At 47.0% G+C, this 25,622-nt stretch overlaps 1 protein-coding gene across 5 annotated transcripts in view; it reads right to left on the bottom strand.

Annotated features, from left to right (window-relative positions):
- LOC130267399 (protocadherin gamma-B3-like) overlaps positions 1-11,487 on the bottom strand; it is a 112,087-nt gene extending 100,600 nt beyond the window's left edge. For 2 of the 5 annotated variants that reach the window (XM_056517152.1, XM_056517153.1), the window contains exon 1: positions 11,413-11,487. In XM_056517152.1, coding sequence (XP_056373127.1) covers positions 11,413-11,466 — 54 coding nt within the window. In that variant the 5' untranslated portion in view covers positions 11,467-11,487. Of the gene's footprint in view, positions 1-329; positions 363-9,982; positions 10,064-11,412 lie in introns of those variants that run through there. The other 3 variants (XM_056517154.1, XM_056517155.1, XM_056517160.1) reach the window with 3 other exon arrangements.
- Positions 11,488-25,622: the final 14,135 nt, after the last annotated feature.

Below are 25,622 nucleotides of genomic sequence, written 5' to 3'. Positions count from 1 at the left end.
TCGTGACGTGTTTACCCACAATGCACTGTAACGGTGAGTGACAGTCGTTACGGACCAATCAAAAACGGCCAGCCCCTGCCCATATAAGGGACCTGCGCCATCTTGTTCGCTCTCTTCTCTCTTGGGTTGCTGACTCTTGAAGAGGTAGGTAGGACCTCCGCAGCTTACAAGACGATTTACTAGGCCAAAGCCTTGTGGCCTAGGCCTCTAACATAGCGCATAGACTAAGCAATTCCCCGCTACTCATCGCAAGATCACTGGACCTAAATACTCCCCTAAATCAAGCGGATCTCTGCTATACAATCCTTAAAAAGCTAAATTGGGCTTACCTGATCCCAACCGACTGTCAATCGCTGCTCAAGCTATATCTAAAGAGACTCTGTTATCTGGACTGTTACTATTACCACATGTACAGAAATTCTTCAGTAAAAGTTCCAGCAAGTTTTCAGTTAACAGTGGTTGTGGACAATCCTTTATTTCTGCATCACCTATTGCTCTTGGGAAGGGTGGCAATAGGCCTATCAAGAAACGCAGCATTTAACCCTCACCTTGGCGTCACGAGTGACAAGGGTTAACAGCGCCCTTAACTATTCAGAACAGCAACACCCTAAATACCCTACATCCCGACAAGTCTGTATTCTCTCATCCGGCTCCATATTTATTTTTATTTACACTGTTTTTTTTTTTTTTATGGGAAAAGGGGGGGGGGGATTCAAACTTTTATTAGGGAAGGGGTTAAATGATTGTTAACTTTTTTTTTTTACTTTTTTTTTGCAGTGCTATAGCTCCCATAGGGAGCTATAGCACTGCACACACTGATCTCTTATGCTGATCCCTGCAAAGCCATAGCTTTGCACGGATCAGTGAGATAGGTGCTTGATTGCTGAAGCCTGTAGCTCAGACTTGGAGCAATCAATCGACGATCGGACACAGGTAAGGAGACCTCCGTCTGCGTCCCAGCTGATCGGAACATCGCAATTTTATAGCGATGTCCCAATCAGCCCGACTGAGCTGCCGGGAAGCGTTTACTTTCGTTTTCAGACGTGGCGGTCAACTTTGATCATCTGAAGGGTTAACAGTGCGCGGCACAACGATCGGTGCCGCACGCTGTTAGCCCAGGGTCCCGGCTATGAATAGCAGCCGGGACTGAGCAGGTGTGATGCGGGGTCACGGTGTGACCCCGTTTTTAACACCGGGACCGGGCGTAGGGCGTACAGGTACGTCCTACATCCTTAAGAGGTTAAACAAAATTAGTATGTTTAAAATCACTCTATTTTGACCACCTGTAACTTTCTAATTTTTCCTTAGACATATATAGGGTGGTATGAGTATCAGTACCTCTTTTGCTTTTATTTCGCTTTTTGATCGCAGCAATTTTGGACTTTTTTTTGTAACGTTTACGTCATTCACCATACGGGATAATTAACATTATGTTTTGATAGTTCGGACATTTACGCACACGGCGATACAAAATATGTTTATTAATCATAATTTTTTTATGCTTTTTGGGATAAAATAGGAAAAAGGTGCCATTTAAATTTTTATTGAGGGAGGGTCTTTTAAAAAACATTTGTTTTTTTTTTACCCGCCATTACCCGGGGGTCCCTGTGAGCACTGGTCCGGTGATCGCGTCATGTATAGGATGTAAATGTATGTCCTGGTGTGTTAAGTACCAGGGCATCGGGACGTACATTTACATCCTGTGTCGTTAAGGGGTTAATGGTACCATTTTTGTTTTGATGGGACTTTAAATTTTGGAGTCGCAGTTAGTAACTAACTTCAATTCCTAGCATCCCAGCTCGGCACAGTATGGGGGTGGGGAGATAATGATGAGGAGGAAGCACGGTGTGCATCTTCCTCCCTCAATACTGTCCCTCCTCATCATCATCCCCCCCCTCCAAATACTGTGCCCCAATCTCCCACCCTGGCCTCAGCTCACCAAAGTAGGGTGCATTCCTTACTGCTGCAGCTGCTGTTTCTCATGCCCCATGCTCGTTTTTTATCTGACCACCTGATTTGCATTGGCTTGGACCAGTCCCCATGTAAGGGACTGTTACGCCGAGCGCTCCGGGTCCCTGCTCCTCCCCGGAGCGCTCGCGGCGTTCCTCTCTCTGCAGCGCCCCCGTCAGACCCGCTGACCGGGAGCGCTGCACTGACATTGCCGGCGGGGATGCGATTCGCATAGCGGGACGTGCCCGCTCGCGAATCACATCCCAAGTCACTCACCTGTCCCGGTCCCCGGCTGTCACGTCCTGGCGCGCGCGGCTCCACTCCTTAGGGTGCGCGCGCGCCAGCTCTCTAAGATTTAAAGGGCCAGTGCAACAATGATTGGTGCCTGGCCCAATCAGCCTAATTAGCTTCCACCTGCTCCCTGTCCATATTACCTCACTTCCCCTGCACTTCCTTGCCGGATCTTGTTGCTTTGTGCCAGTGAAAGCGTTTAGTGTTGTCCAAAGCCTGTGTTCCAGATCTCCTGCTATCCTCATTGACTACGAACCTTGCCGCCTGCCCCGACCTTCTGCTACGTCTGACCTTGCCTCTGCCTAGTCCTTCTGTCCCACGCCTTCTCAGCAGTCAGCGAGGTTGAGCCGTTGCCGGTGGATACGACCTGGTTGCTACCGCCGCAGCAAGACCATCCCGCTTTGCGACGGGCTCTGGTGAAAACCAGTAGCAACCCTAGAACCCGTCCACCGACACGGTCCACGCCAATCCCTCGCTGACACAGTGGATCCACATCCAGCTAGCCGAATAATAACAGTAGATCCGGCCATGGATCCCGCTGAGTTGCCGCTGCCAAGCCTCGCTGACCTAACCACGGTGGTCGCCCAGCAATCGCAGCAAATTGCCCAACAAGGACAGCAGCTGTCACAGTTGACCGCCACGTTACAGCAACTTCTGCCACTGCTACATCAGCAATCATCTCCTCCGCCAGCTCCTGCACCTCCTCCGCAGCGAGTGGCCGCTCCTAGCCTCCGCTTGTCCCTGCCGGACAAATTTGATGGGGACTCTAGACTCTGCCGTGGCTTCTTGTCTCAATGTTCCCTACATATGGAGATGTTGTCGGACCAATTTCCTATAGAACGGTCTAAGGTGGCGTTCGTAGTGAGTCTTCTGTCTGGAAAGGCCTTGTCTTTTGGCCACACCGCTCTGGGACCGCAATGATACTGCCACAGCCACAGTCCAGTCCTTCTTAGCTGAAGTCCGTAGTGTCTTCGAGGAACCAGCCCGAGCTTCTTCTGCCGAGACTGCCCTGCTGAACCTGGTCCAGGGTAATTCTTCAGTAGGCGAGTACGCCATACAATTTCGTACTCTCGCTTCCGAATTATCTTGGAATAACGAGGCTCTCTGCGCGACCTTTAAAAAAGGCCTATCTAGTAACATCAAGGATGTGCTGGCCGCACGAGAGATTCCTGCCAACCTGCAAGAACTTATCCATTTGGCCACCCGCATTGACATGTGTTTTTCTGAGAGACAGCAGGAGCTCCGCCAGGAAAAAGACCTTGATCTCTGGGCACCTCTCTCACAGTTTCCTTTGCAATCTACCCCTGTGCCTCCCGCCGAGGAGGCTATGCAAGTGGATCGGTCTCGCCTGACCCATGAAGAGAGGACTTGCCGTAGGGATAAAAATTTATGTCTGTACTGCGCCAGTACCGAACATTTCTTGGTGCATTGCCCTATTCGTCCTCCACGTCTGGGAAACGCACGCACTCACCCAGCTCACGTGGGCATGGCGTCTCTTGGTACAAAGTCTGCTTCTCCATGTCTCACTGTGCCCGTGCGGATTTCTCCTTCTGCCAACTCCTCCTTCTCAGCCGTGGCCTGCATGGACTCGGGTGCTTCTGGAAATTTTATTCTGGACTCTTTGGTGAATAAATTCTGCATCCCGGTGACCCGTCTCGTCAAGCCGCTCTACATTTCTTCGGTCAACGGAGTTAAATTGGACTGCACCGTGCATTATCGCACAGAACCCCTGCTCATGAGCATCGGACGGCATCACGAAAAAATTGAACTTTTTGTATTGCCCAACTGCACCTCTGAAGTCCTCCTTGGTCTGCCATGGCTCCAACGCCACTCTCCTACCCTTGATTGGACCACCGGGGAGATCAAGAGCTGGGGTGCTTCTTGCCATAAAAAATGCCTCACGTCTGTTCCCAGTCCCGTCAGTCAAACCTCAGTGTCTCCTCCTTTACCTGGTCTCCCCAAGGCCTATCAGGACTATGCTGTGTCTCCTCCTCATAGCCCCCGTCCTGGTAACACTTTGCCCCGTGCCAACCTTCACCCTCTTCCCCCCCTCCCCACTCCCACGCCTTCTGGTTTGCCCGCTGTTGATGAGGTTTCCCGGGACTTCTCCACCAACTGGAAAGAGACTCAAAAATCCCTCATACAGGCCTCATCCCGGATGAAGAAACATCCCGACAAAAAGAGGGGGAGACCTAAGGGGGGGGGGGGTACTGTTACGCCGAGCGCTCCGGGTCCCTGCTCCTCCCCGGAGCGCTCGCGGCGTTCCTCTCTCTGCAGCGCCCCGGTCAGACCCGCTGACCGGGAGCGCTGCACTGACATTGCCGGCGGGGATGCGATTCGCATAGTGGGACGCGCCCGCTCGCGAATCGCATCCCAAGTCACTCACCTGTCCCAGTCCCCGGCTGTCACGTCCTGGCGCGCGTGGCTCCACTCCTTAAAGATTTAAAGGGCCAGTGCACCAATGATTGGTGCCTGGCCCAATCAGCCTAATTAGCTTCCACCTGCTCCCTGTCCATATTACCTCACTTCCCCTGCACTTCCTTGCCGGATCTTGTTGCCCTGTGCCAGTGAAAGCGTTTAGTGTTGTCCAAAGCCTGTGTTCCAGATCTCCTGCTATCCTCATTGACTACGAACCTTGCCGCCGGCCCCGACCTTCTGCTACGTCTGACCTTGCCTCTGCCTAGTCCTTCTGTCCCACGCTTTCTCAGCAGTCAGCGAGGTTGAGCCGTTGCCGGTGGATACGACCTGGTTGCTACCGCCACAGCAAGACCATCCCGCTTTGCGGCGGGCTCTGGTGAAAACCAGTAGCAACCCTAGAACCGGTCCACCGACACGGTCCACGCCAATCCCTCGCTGACACAGTGGATCCACATCCAGCTAGCCGAATCATAACAGGGACATCAGTGGAGCCCACAGCCCAGCACCTACAAATTAACCCCTCCACCACAGGATTCAGGCGGCAAGATCCACAGCGGGAGGCGGGTGGACTGATAAGTTATGGGGCCCCGGGAAATAAAGGATCATAGGGGCCCCCATGCGGCGCTCACCTATGTATGTATGCCTCCATACAATAAAATGTTTTCTCCTTATTTACATTTTTTTTTATAAATCTCTAAATATGTTAAAAAAAATATAGAGGCCTCTACATATGAATTTATACTTCATACTGAATCCACATATACATTTGTGGATTCAGTATATACTATATACTGGTCCCTACAAATGAATTTATACCAAATACTGACCCTATATATAAATTTAAACTTAATACAGACCCCATGTTTGTATTTATACTATATCATTTTCAGTGGCACGATTGATAAATATATATGCTGATTATTAGTATTGGTGTGTGAATATTTATGCTGCAATAAAAGCAAGAAGATGGACTATGGTGAGTGGCCAGCTTTTCTTTTCTTCATTTGAACTTCACTAGTATTGGTGGGGATTGTGCCCCAGTACCCCAATATGTATATATAGGGATTCACCTTACGTAAAATAATACTATAACTGAAGATCCCCATACCATGACTGGATAGCACCGCCGTACCAAAACTGATCAATACCATCATACTGTGACTGATTAACACTGCCATACCAGCACTGAACAATATCACCATACCGTGACTGACTAACACCACCATACCAGCACTGAACAATACCACCATACTGTGACTGAATAACACCACCATACCAGAACTGAACAATACCACCATACCATGACCGAATAACACCACCATACCAGAACTGAACAATAGCACCATACCATGACTGACTAACACCACCATACCAGAACTGAACAATACCACCATACCATGACTGAATAACACCACCATACCAGAACTGAACAATAGCACCATACCATGACTGAATAATACCACCATACCAGAACTGAACAATACCACCATACCATGACTGAATAATACCACCATACCGTGACTGAATAACACCACCATACCAGAACTGAACAATACCACTATACCATGACTGAATAATACCACCATACCGTGACTAACAACACCATACCAGAACTGAACAATACCACCATGCCATGACTGAATAATATCACCATACCGTGACTGAATAACACCACCATACCAGAACTGAACAATACCACCATACCGTGACTGACTAACACCACCATACCAGAACTGAACAATACCACCATACCGTGACTGACTAATACCACCATACCAGAACTGAACAATACCACCATACCGTGACTGACTAACACCACCATACCAGAACTGAACAATACCACCATACCTTGACTGACTAATACCACCATACCAGAACTGAACAATACCACCATACCGTGACTGACTAACACCACCATACCAGAACTGAACAATACCACCATACCATGACTAAAAAAACACCACCATTCTATGAGTGGGTAACACTGCTGTACCAGAACTGAACAATACCAACATACCGAAACTGAACAATACTACCATATTGTTACTGTATAACACCGTCATCCCAAAACTGAACAATACCAACATACTATGACTGAATGACACTCTCATACCAGGGCTGAACAATACACCTATAGCACGACTGGATAACATCATCATCTCAGAACTGAACAATACTTCCATATCATGACTAAATAACACCAACATACCAGAACAATACAATACAGTGGTCCCTCAAGTTACAATATTAATTGGTTCCATTGGATGACCATTGTATGTTGAAACCATTGTATGTTGAGACCAGAACTCTATGGAAACCTGGTAATTGGTTCTAAAGGCACCAAAATGTCATCCAAAAATAGGAAAAAGTGAGAATTAAAGAAAAATAAGTAGATAACTAATATAGATAAAGCAAATCCTTACATTTAAAAGTAAGAAAGATCTGCAGGGAGCTGTAAATCACTGTCTATGTCAGTGTTTCCCAAGCAGGGAGCCTCCAGCTGTTGCACAACTACAACTCCCATCATGCCCGGACAGCCTTTGGCTGTCTGGGCATGATGGGAGTTGTAGTTTTGCAACAGCTCGGGGCACCCTGCTTGGGAAACACTGGTCTATGTAGAGGACAGGAGCTTCTTCTGGGTCCTGTACAGTACACACAGTGTCCTAAAAAGTAACATGGAGTCACCCTCACCTGGTGTCCAAAGGAGCAGATAACCCTGGTACAGGTAAAGTGTACAGAATAATACCTCCCTGTACTGTAGGGGGCTCTACCAGACACCAGTCAGTGCATACGCTTCAGGGGTTTTACCAGTAAAATGCCCATTCTGATTGGTCAGTTCTTCTGGCCATTGACACATTTCACAGATCTGGACTGTCTGTACATTGTATGTTGAGTCTGGTTTCAAGTTACAATGGTCCAGAAAAGACCATTGTATGTTGAAACTATTGTAACCTGAGGCCATTGTAAGTTGAGGGATCACTGTACTTCAATACCTGGATAACACCGCCATTTCAGAAGTGAAATATACCGCAATACCATGACTGGATAACATTGCCATACTAGAACTGAAAAATACCACTATATCGTCACTGAGTAAAAATCAATATAAGTCAATATTAACCCCTTAAGGACACAGCCCATTTTGGCCTTAAAGGTGTACTCCACTGCCCCAGCGTTCAGAACATTTTGTTCCTAGCACTTGGAGCGGCCCCTCGTGAAGTCTATGGGAGTTCAGACATTTATGCACGTGGCGATACCAAATATATTTGTAATTTTTTTCTTTACGCTTTTTTTTTTTGGGGGGGGGGGTAAAGTGGGAAACAGGAACGATAAAATTTTTTATTGGGGAGGGGATTTAAAAAATTTTTTTTTTACATTTAACATTTTTCTACAATTTTTATGTAAATCATTTGATCGCTAATACTGTTCAGTGCTATGCATATGCATAGCACTGATCAGTGTTATCGGCGATCTTCTGCTCTGGTCTGCTCGATCTCAGACCAGAGCAGAAGACCCCGGGAGATGGACGAAGGCAGGTAAGGGGACCTCTATCTGCCATTTTGGATGATCAGATCCCCAGGGCAGGGCCGCGAGCGATCTGACCACCCAATATAACGACCGCACTGTTTGAGATAATCTTTATTGATCATGGCATCTGAGGGGTTAAAGGGGTACTCTGCTGGATTTTTTTTTTCATCAACTTGTGCCAGTATCAACTGGAGGGGGTTAGAGGGTTTTGTGTTTAATGTGATTTATTTTCTTTTTTTTTTCTGATGTTCTTTTTTCTTTATTTGATGTAAGTTGGTCTTGTTTTTGTATATTTTTGGGTGTAATTGTATTTGTGCTTGAAATATAAATAAAGAATAAAAAAAAAAAAAAAAAAAAAAAACTGGTGCCAGAAAGATAAACAGATTTCTAAATTACTTCTATTTAAAAATCGTGATCCTTCCAGTACCTATCAGCTTCTGTATGCTCCACAGGAAGTTCTTTTCTTTTTTAATTTCTTTTCTGTCTGACCACAGTGCTCTCTGCTGACACCTCTGTCCATTTCAGGAACTGTCCACAGCAAGAGCAAATCCCCATAGCAAACCTCTCTTGCTCTGGACAGTTCCAGGTGTCAGCAGAGAGCACTGTGGTCAGACAGAAAATAAAGAAAAGAACTTCCTGTGGAGCATACAGCAGCTGATAAGTACTGGAAAGATTAAGATATTTATACAGAAGTAATTTACAAATCTGTTTAACTTTCTGGCACCAGTTGATTTAAAAAAATAAATAAAATATTTTTCACCGGAATACCCCTTTAATGGTGGACATCAGCACGATCGCTGATGTCCGCCATTACCGGCGGGTCCCTGGCTGCTGATAGCAGCCGGGACCTGTTGTGCATGATGCGAGCTCCAGTCTGGTGCTGGCGTCATGTACAGGACGTAAATGTACGTCCTAATGCCTTAAGTACCATTGCACCAGGATGTACATTTACTTGTCGTTAAGACCATACTGTGACTGAATACAGTGATCTTACAGTGATCTTACCGATACCACACATGCAATCACTAGCGTTATTTATTATTAGCATAATTATTAATCCCCCTGCAGCGGTTTTGCCTTATTTCTTTTTTCTTTTTTTGCTTTTACCTTCTAAAATTGGACATTTCCTCCTATGGGAATACCAAATATGTTAATGTGGGTTATTTTTGCAGTTTGGGAATTGTACAAGCAATCATTCTGCATATGGGTGCATTTACAAATGAATATTTTACTGCATGTTTTGCTGCTGATTTTCATACTTATTGAAGTCAAAAGACAGAAAAATATGTGTTTACATGGGCAGATTTATTTTCAAACTCGCGGTGTGTTTCCCGCTATAAGTTTGAATGGGGGCGGGCTCTCTGCGGCCTGTCTGTGGAAAATCCTCTGCAGAACCCATTGAAACTTGCTGCGGAATACACACTGCAAGTTTGAAAACAAATCGGCTCCATTCACACATGCATATTTTCTGCTGCAGATTTGCTGTAGCAGATTATTCTACCCATTGAAGTCAATGGGCATCAAAATCTGCAGCAAAGTAAGGATGTGTGAACTGGCCCTAAGGCTAAGACAGAAACTGCAGAGTCATGGGGTAACTGAATTTCAAAGAGTAAAAATGCAAGTACTACAACTCTCAGTGTGGTCTGTCTGTCTGCTACCCCCCCCCCTTTTCCCTCCCCCCCTCCACCCCAGTTTGGAGGGGGCACAGGCTGAACAGACAGTCCACACTGGGAATTGTAGTCCTATAGTTGTAGAAGGAGATCCTGGAAAAAAAAACAAAAAAACCCAAACAAACCTTATTCTTAGTGTTCTCAGTCTGCATTTGTGTTGGTCTCCTCCCCCCTCCTTATGAGTGACAGTGGGGGAGATTCATCTAGACCTGTGCTGAGGAAAAGGTGACCAGTTGCCCATAGCAACCAATCAGATTGCTTCTATTATCTATCAGAGGCCTTTTCAGGAATGAAAGAAGCAATCTGATTGGTTGCTATGGGAAACAAGTTGACTTTCCACTGAGCAAATTTTCATGAATCTCCCCCAGTGTTAGTCATGTTTTACTTACAGGAGCTGCACTGTGTAGTATCATGGCGGGCAGGAGGGGGTTAATCTTCTCCCTCTGTGCTGAGCACATTGCAGGCAGATGACATTGAGAGCAGGGGCTCTGTGTGTGAGAAGTCTCCACCAATCAGAGCTGAGCTCAAACTGAGGAGGCGGGGACTCTGTGTGTGAGAGAGAAGTGTCTCCACCAATCAGAGCTCAGCTCACACTGAGGGGGTGGGCAAGCTCTCTCGTCATTCTTTCTGCATATCACAGCGCAGGGGCTTGGCTAAATACTGACCATTGCATTGCTGGTATTTTTTTTTACATAAAAATATCGTCAGGGTAGCCAAAATACTGGCTGTGCCAGTAAAATACCAGCCAGCTGGCAACCCTACTGACATCTGTTCCTTACATCTTTTCCTCACAACTTTACCTCACAACTTTTGCTCACATCTTTACCTCACAATTTTTCCTCATATCTTTACCTCACATCTTTACCTCACAACGTTACCTCACATCTTTACCTCACAACATTACCTCACATCTTTACCTCACAACGTTACCTCACATCTTTACCTCACAACATTACCTCACATCTTTACCTCACAACGTTACCTCACATCTTTACCTCACAACATTACCTCACATCTTTACCTCACAATGTTACCTCACATCTTTACCTCACAACTTAAACTCAGGAAAAAAGTAAAGATGGCGGCTTGTGCAACTCAGTGTGGAGACTCCCCAGGAAGACACCAGAAGCCACATCAACCTTTTATAAAAAAAAAAAAAAAATCCTTGAGACACATTTTCCATAGGAGGATGAACCTTCTGTTCCAAGCAGCCAAGATGTGACCCCCATCTCCATCTACTAGCATAGCCACAGCCATAACATTAGAAGCATCCATGGTGGATGAGGTGAATCCTTGTTGTAATGAGAACAATGGAGGACGTGCCTCACCAGCTCAGCAAGAGTTTAACAGTTATTATTGAGGAGGTATGTCTGTCATTTCTGATTTATATAGTGTATGTGTAAAAGTGTGTTGTCATCTGTGTTACAAGCTCCAGTCATGGCTCTCACTTAAAGGGGTACTCTGCACCCCTAGACATCTTATCCCCTATCCTAAGATGTCAGATCGCCGGGGTCCCGCTGCTGGGGACCCCCGGGATCTCGGCTTCTGCACCCACCTGTTTGGCTTCCACCTCACACCGGCAACGCTGGAGGCTCCAGATCCCGACCATAATGGCGGAAGAGCGTGACGTCACGACTCCGCCCTGTGTGACATCACGCCCCGCCCCCTCAATGCAAGTCTATGGGAGGGGGCGTGACATACCTCCCATAGACTTGCATTGAGGGGGCGGGGCGTGACATCACACAGGGCGGAGTCGTGACGTCACTCTCTTCCGCCATTATCCTCGGGATCCGAAGCCTCCAGTGTTGCCGGTGTGAGGTGGAAGCCGTACAGGTGGGTGCTGCAGCCGAGATCCTGGGGGTCCCCATTAGCGGGACCCCGGAGATCTGACATGTTATCCCCTATCCTTTGGATAGGAGATAAGATGTCTAGGGGTGCAGAGTACCCCTTTAAAGTGTTTATCCTGGATTAGAAAAACAGAGATGATTTCTTCCAAAAACAGCACCACACCTGTCCTCAGGTTTTATGTGGTATTGCAGCTCATTTTAGTTTGAGCCAGTTAGTAATACCACACAAGTATAGGCGGCACTGTTTTGGGAAGAAATTAGCTTTTTTTCCTCTCATACCATCTGCTATAAAGGGGTACTCTGCCTCTAGACATATTATCCCCTATCCAAAGGATATGGGATAACATGTCTGATCGTGAGGGTTCTGGCCGCTGAGACTCCACACGATCTCCGGACCGACGCTGCAGCGTTTTTGAACACAGAAGCCTGGGGCCTCCATGTTTGTGATGTCACGCCACGCTCCCTCCGTGTATTATCCGTCACAGCCACTTCCGTAGACATGAATGGAGGGTCGAAACGTCACAAACTCGAAAGCCTCAGGCTTCCGTGTTCATGAACGCCACAGCGCTGGCCCAGAGATCGCGGGGGTCCCATCGGCCAGACCCCCAGCGATCAGACATGTTATCCCCTATCCTTTTGGATAGGGGGTTAACATGTCCAGGAACAGAATACCCCTTTAACCCCTTAACGACGCAGGACGTAAATGTACGTCCTGGTGATGTGGTACTTAACGCACCAGGACGTACATTTATGTCCTGAGCATAACCGCGGGCATCGGAGCGATGCCGGCATCATGCGCGGCAGGTCCCGGCTGTGGATCGCAGCCAGGGACCCGCCGGTAATGGCGGTCACTTAACAGGATGATCGGACCGCCCGCAGCGCTGCCGCGGTGATCCGATCATGCTGCACGGCAGACGGAGGTCCCCTCACCTGGCTCCGCTGCCTTTAGGGAGTCTTCTGCTCTGATCTGCCTTCTCGCAGACCAGAGCAGAAGATGACCGATAACCCTGATCAGTGCTATGTCCTATACATAGCACTGAACAGCATTAGCAATCGAATGGTTGCTATAAAAAGTCCCCTATGGGGACTATAAGAGTGTAAAAATAAAAGTAAAAAAAAATAAAGTAAAAAAATTTGAAAAACCCCCTCCCCCAATAAAAACGTAAATTGTCCCATTTTCCCTATTTTACCCCCAAAAAGTGTAAGAAATGTATTTTATATACATATTTGGTATCGCCGTGTGGGTAAATATCCGGACTATTAAAATAAAATGTAAATGATCCCGTACAGTGAACGGCGTGAACGTAAAAAAAAAAAAAAAGTCCAAAATAGCTGCCTTTTTTTTTTTTTTATAACATTTTATTCCAAAAATTTTTATAAAAAATGTAATAAAAGTTTTTTCTAAGCAAATATGGTATTAATAAAAAGTACAGAACAGGGCGCAAAAAATTAGCCCTCATACCGCCGCTTATACGGAAAAATGAAAAAGTTATAGGTCTTCAAAATAGGGGAATTTTAAATGTACTAATTTGGTTAAAAAGTTTGCGATTTTTTTTTAAGCGCAACAGTAATAGAAAAGTGTATAATCATGGGTATCATTTTAATCGTATTGACCCAAAGAATAAAGAACACATCATTTTTACCATAAATTGTACAGCATGAAAACAAAACCTTCCAAAATTTGCAAAATTGCGGTTTTCTTTTTAATTTCCCCACACAAATAGTATTTTTTTGCTTGCGCCATACATTTTATGGTAAAGTGAGTGATGGCATTACAACGGACAACTGGTCACGCAAAAAACAAGCCCTCATACTAGTCTGTGGATGAAAATATAAAAGAGTTATGATTTTTTGAAGGGGAGAAGGAAAAAACGAAAACGTAAAAATAAAATTGTCTTAGTCCTTAAGGTCGAAATGGGCTGAGTCCTTAAGGGGTTAATGCTTAAGCATTTATTTATTTTTTGTTTTGTTTTTCTATCTTCATCTTTCTAATAATCTAAGGATCTATCTATCAAAACCCGTGCAGAGGAAAAGTTGACTAGTTGCCCATAGCATAATGCTTCTTAACCCCTTAAGGACACATGACGTTCTCATACGTCTCCATTTCCGAGTCCTTAAGGACACATGACGTATGAGAACGTCATGTGTTTTACCGGCCCCCCGCAACCATCTGGAGCGGAGCCGGTCCCCGATGCCTGCTGAAATCGTTCAGCAGGCATCGGGGCATATCGCCCAGGGGGGTCATTATGACCCCCCATGTCGGCGATGGCCGCAGAACGCTGGACAATTCAGTCCAGCGATCTGCGGCGGATTCCGGGTCAATCGGGTCTCCAGTGACCCGGTGACCCGGAATTATTGGCTGATCGGGGCCGTCAGAGACGGCCCCGAACAGCCAGAGCCAGCAGGGGTGAGGTGGCACTGGTGCCACCTCACGATCGCCCTGATTCGTCGGCCGGATTACCGGCCGACCAATCAGGGCGCCTGCTGCGGGTGTCACTCCCGCAACCCGCTCCGCCCCTCTTCCGGAGGACGTGAGCGGGTGCGGGAAGACGACCCCCGGTGCTGGGGACCCCGATCCCCGGCGTCCCTGTTGGGATCGGGGCCCCAGGAGCAGCGGCGGCGGCGGAGACGACGAGAGACTGACCTGTGCGGCGAGGATCGTTGGAGGTGAGTGACAGCCTCCTGCTGTTGCTTAGCAACAGCTCCCAGCATGCAACAAGGGCATGCTGGGAGCTGTAGTTATGCAACAGCAGGAGGCAGACCACCACAACTCCCAGCATGCCCTTATGGGCATGCTGGGACTTGTAGTTTTGCAACAGCTGGAGGCACATTCTTTCTATGGAAAAGTGTACCTTCAGCTGTTGTGTAACTACAACTCCCAGCTTGCACAATCAGCTAAAGTGCATGCTGGGAGTTGTAGTGGTGCATCTGGTAGGGTTGCCACCCTGCCGGTATTTTACCGGTACAGCCGGTATTTTCATCTACATTCCGGGCTGTGCCGGTAAGTTTGGATGAAAAATACCGGCCATGCAATGGCCGGTATTTTTCATTCACTGACAGGGGCGGACGGAGCAGCATCCCCAGAAGAGCACTGCTTTCATGACCGGCCGTACAATGCCCAGGTCTGACACCACCAGCCTGTGACAGGGAGAGCTCCGTGCGATGACAGGAAGAGACTGTACAGTGCTGGGGAGGGGGCGTGACCTCCTGTCTCCTCTCTCCCCCTCCCCCTCCTTCCCTCTGCCCCGTGCAGTCTTACAACCCTCCATAGGCAGAGCAGGGAGGGGAGAGGCCGTGTATTCTGTCTCCATCTGCAGCGCAGGGCGGGTGAGTGTCTGTGTGTATATGTGTCTGTGTGTATATATGTGTCTGTGTATATATATGTGTCTGTATGTGATTATATGTGTCTGTATACATGTGTCTGTGTATGTGTCTCTATGTGTCTGTGTATATATATGTGTGTGTGTGTGTGTGTGTGTAGGGGGGGGGGGGGGGGGTAAACTGCCTAATCTGGGGGACAACTATGCTGCCTAATCTGGGGGACAACTATGCTGCCTAATCTGGGGGACAACTATGCTCCTAATCTGGGGGACAACTATGCTGCCTAATCTGGGGGACAACTATGCTGCCTAATCTGGGGGACAACTATACTGCCTAATCTGGGGGACAACTGGGGTACAACTATGCTCCTAATCTGGGGGACAACTGGGGTACAACTATGCTCCTAATCTGGGGGACAACTATGCTCCTAATCTGGGGGACAACTATGCTCCTAATCTGGGGGACAACTATGCTCCTAATCTGGGGGACAACTATGCTCCTAATCTGGGGGACAACTATGCTGCCTGATCTGGGGAAAAACTACCCGGCCCTCCACAATATTTTTAGTTTCTCATGTGGCCCCATGGGATAAATAATTGCCCCCCTCATTCCTCCTCAACCCCAGACATTCCTTAACCTGGAGCCGCCCGGGGAAAGGAGAAAGTGAAGACAAGAGACTGGTGAGACCTCTCTGCAAAATTGTGTATTTAATGCAGTGTTTCCCAACCAGGGTGCCTCCAGCTGTTGCAAAACTATTACTCCCAGCATGCCCAGACAGCCTTTGGCTGTCCGGGCATGCTGGGAGTTGTAGTTTTGCAATAGCTGGAGGCACCCTGGTTGGGAAACACTGATTTAATGTTTTAATGTATGAAACTATCTGCTGCGCTCTGTATCTAATCCTGTCATGTGCGATACTGTCTGCTGAGCCTGTGTATCTAATTCTGTCATGTGGTATATGAGCCTGTGTATCTAATCCTGTCATGTGCGATACTGCCTGATGAGCCTGTGTATCTAATCCTGTCATGTGCGATACTGTCTGCTGAGCCTGTGTATCTAATCCTGTCATGTGTGATACTGTGAGCTGAGCCTGTGCATCTAATCCTGTCATGTGTGATACTGTCTGCTGAGCCTGTGCATCTAAATCTGTCATGTGTGATACTGTCTGCTGAGCCTGTGTATCTAATCCTGTTATGTGTGATACTGTCTGCTGAGCCTGTGCATCTAATCCTGTCATGTGTGATACTGTCTGATTAGCCTGTTTATCTGACGTTGCGCAGGGGGACGTCACTCGTCATCAGAGAGAGCCAGCGTTGCTGTCGCGCACCACCACTTCCGCCGCTGCTGGCATAAATAGGGTTTTGGTAGGTATTCTCTAAATGTAATTTTTTTTGTGCGATATAGGAAAATTCCCCCCACATATATATTGTATCCCTCCAATCCCCTATGCCATTTCTTAAACCCCCCTCCCATCCCCCATGCCATTTCTTAAACCCCTGATCCCTCAGCCCCTGTGCAATCTGGCCCCTCCCCTTTTGTAGCTCCACCCCCACATAGCCACACCCATGACCGGTATTTTTCTGAGGGAAAGGTGGCAACCCTAGCATCTGGTGGTTGCATAACTACAACTCCCAGCATGCCCGTTGGCTGTCGGTGACTGCTGAGAGTTGTAGTTTTGCAACAGCTGAAGGCACACTGAGTTAAGTAGTAAACCAGTGTGTCTCCAGCTGTTGCATAACTACAATCCCCAGCATCCCCAGCCAAATTAGTATGCCTCCAGCTGTTGCATAACTACAACACCCAGCATGCCCTTCCGCTGTCCGTACATGCTGGGGGTTGTAGCTTTTGCAACAGCTGAAGGCACACTGGTTGCAAAACACTGAGTTTGTTACCAAACTCGGTGTTTCACAACCAGTGTGCCTCCAGCTGTTGCAAAACTACAACTCCCAGCATGCACTGATAGACCGTACATGCTGGGAGTTGTAGTTTTGCAACAGCTGGATGTTCCCCCCCCAATGTGAACGTACAGGGTACACTCACATGGGCGGAGGATTACAGTTAGTATCCGGCTGCAAGTTTGAGGTACGGCAAAATTTCTGCCGCAGCTCAAACTGCCAGCGAGAAACTACTGTGAACCCCCCGCCCGTGCGACTGTACCCTAAAAACACTACACTAACACACAATAAAATAAAAAGTAAAAAACACTACATATACACATACCCCTACACAGCCCCCCTCCCCTCCCCAATAAAAATGAAAAACGTCTGGTACGCCACTGTTTCCAGAACGGAGCCTCCAGCGGTTGCAAAACTACAACTCCCAGCATGCACTGATAGACCGTACATGCTGGGAGTTGTAGTTTTGCAACAGCTGGATGTTCCCCCCCCCCCCAATGTGAACGTACAGGGTACACTCACATGGGCGGAGGATTACAGTAAGTATCCGGCTGCAAGTTTGAGCTGCGTCAAATTTTCTGCCGTAGCTCAAACTGCCAGCGAGAAACTACTGTGAACCCCCCGCCCGTGTGACTGTACCCTAAAAACACTACACTACACTAACACAAAATAAAATAAAAAGTAAAAAACACTACATATACACATACCCCTATACAACCCCCCTCCCCAATAAAAATGAAAAACGTCTGGTACGCCACTGTTTCCAAAACAGAGCCTCCAGCTGTTGCAAAACAACTATTCCCAGTATTGCCAGATAGCCGTTGACTGTCCAGGCATGCTGGGAGTTTTACAACAGCTGGAGGCACCCTGTTTGGGAATCACTGGCGTAGAATACCCCTATGTCCACCCCTATGCAAGTCCCTAATTTAGGCCTCAAATGCGCATGGCGCTCTCACTTTGGAGCCCTGTCGTATTTCAAGGCAACAGTTTAGGGCCACATATGGGGTATCGCCGTACTCGGGAGAAATTGAGCTTCAAATTTTGGGGGGTATTTTCTGCTATTACCCTTTTAAAAAATGTTAAATTTTTGGGAAAACAAGCATTTTAGGTAAAAAAAATATATATTTTTTTACATATGCAAAAGTCGTGAAACACCTGTAGGGTATTAAGGTTCACATTACCCCTTGTTACGTTCCCCGAGGGGTCTAGTTTCCAAAATGGTATGCCATGTGTTTTTTTTTTTGCTGTCCTGGCACCATAGGGGCTTCCTAAATGCGGCATGCCCCCAGAGCAAAATTCACTTTCAAAAAGCCAAATGTGACTCCTTCTCTTCTGAGACCTGTAGTGCGCCAGCAGAGCACTTTTCACACCCATATGGGGTGTTTTCTGAATCGGGAGAAATTGGGCTTCAAATTTTGGGGGGTATTTTCTGCTATTACCCTTTTTAAAATTGTAAAAATTTTGGGAAACCAAGCATTTTAGGTAAAAAAAATATATATTTTTTTACATATGCAAAAGTCGTGAAACACCTGTAGGGTATTAAGGTTCACATTACCCCTTGTTACGTTCCCCGAGGGGTCTAGTTTCCAAAATGGTATGCCATGTGGTTTTTTTTTTGCTGTTCTGGCACCATAGGGGCTTCCTAAATGCGGCATGCCCCCAGAGCAAAATTCACTTTCAAAAAGCCAAATGTGACTCCTTCTCTTCTGAGACCTGTAGTGCACCAGCAGAGCACTTTTCACCCCCATGCGAGGTGTTTTCTGTATCGGGAGAAATTGGGCTTCAAATTTTGCGGGGTATTTTCTGCTATTACCCTTTTTAAAAATGTAAAATTTTTGGGAAACCAAGCATTTTAGGTAAAAAAAATATATATTTTTTTTACATATGCAAAAGTCGTGAATCACCTGTAGGGTATTAAGGTTCACTTTACCCCTTGTTACGTTCCCTGAGGGGTCTAGTTTCCAAAATGGTATGCCATGTGTTTTTTTTTTTTGCTGTCCTGGCACCAAAGGGGCTTCCTAAATGCGGCATGCCCCCCAAAAACCATTTGTCGCTCCTTCCCTTCTGAGCCCTCTACTGCGCCCGCCGAACAATTAACATAGACATATGAGGTATGTGCTTACTCGAGAGAAATTGGGTTTCAAATACAAGTAAAAATTTTTTCCTTTTTATCCCTTGCAAAAATTCAAAAATTGGGTCTACAAGAACATGCGAGTGTAAAAAATGAAGATTTTGAATTTTCTCCTTCACTTTGCTGCTATTCCTGTGAAACACCTAAAGGGTTAATACACTTACTGAATGTTTTTTTGAATACTTTAGGGGGTGTAGTTTTTATAATGGGGTCTTTTATGGGGTATTTCTAATATGAAGACCCTTCAAATCCACTTCAAAACTGAACTGGTCCCTGAAAAATAGTGAGTTTGAAAATTTTGTGAAAAATTTCAAAATTGCTACTGAACTTTGAAGCCCTCTGGTGTCTTCCAAAAGTAAAAACTCATAAATTTTATGATGCAAACATAAAGTAGACATATTGTATATGTGAACCCCAAAAAAATATATTTTGAATATCCATTTTCCTTACAAGCAGAGAGCTTCAAAGTTAGAAAAATGCAAAATTTTCATTTTTTTCATCAAATTTTGGGATTTTTCACCAAGAAAGGATGCAAGTTACCATAAAATTTTACCACTAAGTTAAAGTAGAATATGTCACGAAAAAACAATCTCGGAATCAGATTGATAACTAAAAGCATTCCAGAGTTATTCATGTTTAAAGTGACAGTGGTCAGAATTGCAAAAAACGCTCCGGTCCTTAAGGTATAAAATGGCCTGGTCCTTAAGGGGTTAAATAAAAAAAAAAATCCCTTCTAACCTTGCAAATGGCTGGTTGTGAACGACCGATCAATCACAGATCGGGGGACAGGGGGTACAAGGGTTAGTTTCCGCGCTCTGCCCTTCCATGGTAGTTCGGGCAGAGCAGGGTAACCAGTGCATCAGCGGTGATGCGGGAGGCGGGCAGTGGCGGTGATCAGTGCGACGGGCAGCTGTGATCGGCCGTGTGGGCGTCGTCATTGGTGAGTGGTAAGGGACTGGATCCAAATTTTGGCCCTCTAGCAGTTGCAAAACAACAACTCCCAGCATGCCCAGGCAGCCATTTGCTGTCTGGGCATGCTGGGAGTTGTAGTTTTGCAACATCTGGAGGGCCCCAGTTTGGAGACCACTGTGTAGTGGTCTCTAAACTGTGTCCGTCCATATGTTGCAAAAATACAACTCCCAGCATGCCCACACAGCCCTTGGCTGTCTGGGCATGCTGGGAGTTGTAGTTTTGCAATTGCTAGAGGGCCACAGTTTGGAGATCACTGGTCTTTTTTGGCAGCACGGTGTACTGCTGTGGGTTCCTTAGACCAATGGTTTCCAAACTGTGGTCCTCCAGATGTTGCAAATCTACCACTCACAACATGCTCAGAAAGCCCTTGGTGACCACTGGTCTAAGTAACCCATCAGTACTTCTGCTGCCTGCCCCTAGCTTTTTATGGGATGCAGGTTTTTTCTTTTTTGCACTTTTTTGGGGGGCGTTTGCAGTCTGTGCCACCAACGACTGTTCTGTGCTGTGTGGCGTTCCGTACCCCACATGTAGACTGCCCTGATTGCTGATCAGTGAATTATTACTGATCAGCTCTTTTCTGGGGGTATTATGTTTTGCTCTTTTTAGTCAAATTATTGGTCCGGTCACACAGTGCTGAACAGTCACTGGTGGCATGGATCACAATCGCCCACAAAAAAATGATTACGAATACAAGGGGTTATTGCCATCTGCCCCTAGGGTAACAACATCTGCCCTGTACCACACACACCGCAACCACACTCCTGGCAGCCTCCCAGTTTCAAACTGTGAGCACATGGAGGGGCATTTACTAATCTTTTACTATGTAGTCTGGTTTTTACCCTGTTTTTTTCTACTTCATTTTTGACTATGTGCGACAAATTTACTAAATTGTTGCACGGCATTAATAAATTTGGCACACATAGGCAAAAGTGGGAAATTTACTTCATGTAGTAGAAAAAATAGTCTGTTCCTTTTTCCTGCTGTCTGAATAGGTTTGGCTGCTAGGTTTCCTTCTGGATCTTTTGTTTTTGAGTTTTTTTTTTTAGCTTTTTCACCACATCTAAATAATTCAATAACTACAGTGGTCCCTCAAGTTACAATATTAATTGGTTCCTAGAAAACCATTGTAAGTTGAAACCATTGTATGTTGAGACCATAACTCTATGGAAACGTGGTAATTGGTTCTAAAGGCACCAAAATGTCATCCAAAATAGGAAAAAGTGACAAAGAAAAGTAGATAACTAATATAGATAAAGCAAATCCTTACATATAAAAGTAATAAAGATCTGCTGGGAGCTGTAAATTACTGTCTATGTCAGTGTTTCCCAAGCAGGGAGCCTCCAGCAGTTGCAAAACTATAACTCCCAGCATGCCTGGACAGCCAAAGGCTGTCTGGGCATGCTGGGAGTTGTAGTTTTGCAAAAGATGGGGCCACCCTGATTGGGAAACACTGGTCTATGTAGAGGACAGGAGCGTCTTCAGGGGTCCTGTACAGTACAGGCAATGTCCCAAACAAGTAATGGAGTCGCCCTCACCTGGTGTCCAAAAGAGCAGCTAACCCTGATACAGGTAAAGAGTACAAAACATGTAATACCAGACACCAGTCAGTGCATACACTTCAGTAATACAGGGGTTTTACCAGTGAATGCCCATTTTGATTGGTTGGTTCTTCCAGCCATTGACACGTTTCACAGATCTGGACTGTCTGTAGCATTGTATGTTGAGTCTGGTTTCAACTTACGATGGTCCAGAAAAGACCATTGTATGTTGAAACTATTGTATGTTGAGGCCATTGTAAGTTGAGGGATCACTGTAAATTGTAGTCATGGCTCAGAAGTGGTAAACGGTGTTTAGTGTGTGTGTGTGTGTGTGTGTGTGTTTATTACATTTTTTTAACACAGTTTTTTTCTCCCTAAATGTACTTACACTTTTTTTTTTGTTACTTCTTCTACAGATCTGTGTATCCTGTGGACTCCTTCGAATTCGGTGGACTACTTCGACGACCAGCGTTTTTCTTTGCTTGATGTTAATAAAATGGTTAACGAGGGCTTGTGGGGGAGTGTTTTTTTGTAATAAATTTTTTTTTAAACCTGTTGTGTTTTTTTTTATTTTACTTTACTAGACAGGCTTAGTAGTGGAAGCTGTCTTATAGACTGAGTCCATTACTAAGCCGGGCTTAGCGTTAGCCACAAAAACAGCTAGCGCTAACCCCCAATTATTACCCCGGTACCCAACACTACAAGGGTGCTGGGAAGAGCCGGCACCAACAGGCCCGGAGCGTCAAAAATGGCGCTCCTGGGCCTAGGCGGTAACAGGCTGGCGTTATTTAGGTTGGGGAGGGCCAGTAACAATGGTCCTCGCCCACCCTGGTAACGTCAGGCTGTTACTGTTTGGTTGGTATTTGGCTGAGAATAAAAATAGGGGGGACCCTATGCGTTTTTTAAATATATTTAATTATTTATTTAAAAAAAAAAACGCATAGGGTCCCCCCTATTTTCATTCTCAGCCAAATACCAACCAAACAGTAACAGCCTGACGTTCCCAGGGTGGGCGAGGATCATTGTTACTGGCCCTCCCCAGCCTAAATAACGCCAGCCTGTTACCGCCTAGGCCCAGGAGCGCCATTTTTGACGCTCCAGGCCTGTTGGTACCGGCTCTTCCCGGCACCCCTGTGGCGTTGGGTACCGGGGTAATAATAGGGGGTTAGCGCTAGCTGTTTTTGTGGCTAGCGCTAAGCCCAGGTTAGTAATGGACTCCGTCTATAAGACAGCTTCCACTACTAAGCCTGTCTAGTAAAGTAAGAAAAAAACACAACAGGTTTTAAAAAATGTTTATTACAAAAACACTCCCCCACAAGCCCTCGTTAACCATTTTATTAAAATCAAACAAAGAAAAACGCTGGTCATCGAAGTAGTCCACCGAATCCGAAGGAGTCCACAGGATACACGGATCTGAAATGAGAAGAAAACAAAAAAAAATGGGTTAGTACATTTATTATCACCTGCTCACACATCTCCCGCCCCGCACGACTACAACTGCCAGCATGCCCTTACAGTAAGGACATGCTGGGAGTTGTAGTTGTGTGGTGCAGGAGATGTGTGGGCAAGTGACAAGCTTGTCCCTTGCCCCCAGCTGCAGGACTACAACTCCCAGCATGCCCTTACAGTAAGGTGGGGCGGAGGACGGGCACAGTGTTTCCCAACCTGGGACTTGTAGTTTTGCAACATCTGGAGGCACCCTGGTTGGGAAACACTGTTTTAGGCCAGTGTTTCCCAACCAGGGTGCCTCCAGATGTTGCAAAACTACAAGCCCCAGCATGCCTGGACAGTCAAAGGCTGTCTAGGCATGCTGGGAGTTGTAGTTTTGCAACATCTGGAGGCAACCTGGCTGGGAAACACTGTTTTAGGCCAGGGTTTCCCAACCAGGTTGCCTACAGATGTTGCAAGACTACAACTCCCAGCATGCCTGGACAGCCTTTCACTGTCCAGGCATGCTGGGGCTTGTAGTCTTGCAACATCTGTAGGCAACCTGGTTGGGAAACACTGTTTTAGGCCAGTGTTTCCCAGCCAGGTTGCCTCCAGATGTTGCAAAACTACAAGTCCCAGCATGCCTGGACAGCCAAAGGCTGTCCAGGCATGCTGGGAGTTGTAGTCTTGCAACATTTGGAGGCACACTGGTTGGGAAGCTTGCGCAACTTACCGGCTTCCGTAGGATCCAGCGCTGCACGACACTGCCGCGCGACACTGCCGCGCGACGATCTCCGACAGCGATCGTCGCTGGAGCCTCGGAAGGGTAAGTGAACGTCTTCGCCGGTCCCCTTCAGCTGTTTAGTTTTGCAACAGCTGGAGGACTACAGTTTACAGACCACAAACCAGTGGTCTGCAAACTGTGGCCCTCCAGCTGTTGCAAAACTACAACTCCCAGCATGCCTGGACAGCCAAAGGCTGTCTAGGCATGCTGGGAGTTGTAGTCTTGTAAATGTCTGGAGGCACCCTGGTTGGGAAACACTGTTTTAGGCCAGTGTTTCCCAACAAGGGTGCCTCCAGCTGTTGCAAAACTACAACTCCCAGCATGCCTGGACAGCCAAAGGGTGTCCAGGCATGCTGGGAGTTGTAGTCTTGCAACATTTGGAGGCACACTGGTTGGGAAGCTTGCGCAACTTACCGGCTTCCGTAGGATCCAGCGCTGCACGACACTGCCGCGCGACACTGCCGCGCGACAGTGCCGCGCGACGATCTCCGTCAGCGATCGTCGCTGGAGCCTCGGAAGGGTAAGTGAACGTTTTCGCCGGTCCCCTTCAGCTGTTTAGTTTGCAACAGCTGGAGGACTACAGTTTACAGACCACACACCAGTGGTCTGCAAACTGTGGCCCTCCAGCTGTTGCAAAACTACAACACCCAGCATGCCCTGACAGCCAAAGCCTATGGCTCTCAGGGCAGGAGCCCGGGCTGACATTACAGTGCAGCCGCCCGGGCTCCTCATATGGTCTCCCCGCTACCCCCCCCCCCCCTTGTCTCCCGTCCGGGCTCCTCATACGGTCTCCCCGCTACCCCCCCCCCCCCTTGTCTCCCGTCCGGGCTCCTCATATGGCCTCCCCGCTACCCCCCCCCCCTTGTCTCCCGCCTGCGCCGCTCAGCTCCCGCTGCTACAAGACTACAACTCCCAGCATGTCCTCACTGTAAGGGCATGCTGGGACTTGTAGTCTTGCAACAGCAGACAGATGGGAGTTGTGTGGCGCTGGCAGGTGAGAGGGGGGGATATAAATCACTGCAGTGTCCCGGTAGCGCAGTGAGGGTAGCGGGGAGAAAGTATGTCGGAGCCTGGGCGGCAGTAGCTTTTCCTGCTCCATGTTGGAGCTGGAGTAAATTTAGTCAATTTTTATGGCCGTTGCGACAGTTTATTGCGCAACTGCGACTGTCTCAGTTAATAAATTCCTGACCACTGCAAGTAAAAACTGAAAACTTGCGTAAATTAAGCGGGAAAAAAAAATTTGACTTTCTAGCTCTTGCTAGGGAAAGTCGCACAATTTATAGGGTAGGCGCAATTGCGACAATTTTGCACCAAAAATAGTCAGAAAAAAATGGCTAAACCCCTTAGTAAATGCCCCTCATGGTGAGTGAGCTTTTAACATCTGTTCCCCTTGTTGTGGTGCTGTTTGGCATCCGTTGCTGCCCCGGCGCTGTGTCTGTGGGATGGCGCGGCCCAGGAACTGGTTTGAGTGGCATTCGGGCTGCTTTGCCAGTTGGGTCGTTCCCCCTGTGGGCACTGGTGTTGGGGCGGTGGTGGTTGCCACTCAGTGCTGCGCCATTTTATGTTAGGGATGTTAGGGACCCACTACTTACAGGTGGCCGTGACGTGGCTGGTGGGCTTGCAGTTCATGATCATAAAGTACAGTAATGACCTGTTAGTTTAATATATGTTGCTGAGAAGCATTAGATCAAGGTGCATGTTGTGGATGTGCGACCATGTCTGTTTTTTTCTCAAGTTGATTTAATATAGGTATAGTGTCTTCTCTTTTGGCAGGGGGAAACACACAGAATAAACAAGAACATTCTGGGATATATTAGCATATTAGCTGTCCCTCATTCTGGGGAAGGAGGTC

Source organism: Hyla sarda, chromosome 4 (assembly GCF_029499605.1).
Source record: "Hyla sarda isolate aHylSar1 chromosome 4, aHylSar1.hap1, whole genome shotgun sequence".
NCBI lineage: Eukaryota > Metazoa > Chordata > Amphibia > Anura > Hylidae > Hyla > Hyla sarda.
Note: the sequence above shows the minus strand (reverse complement) of the source record. Positions and strands in the feature narration are given on the sequence as shown.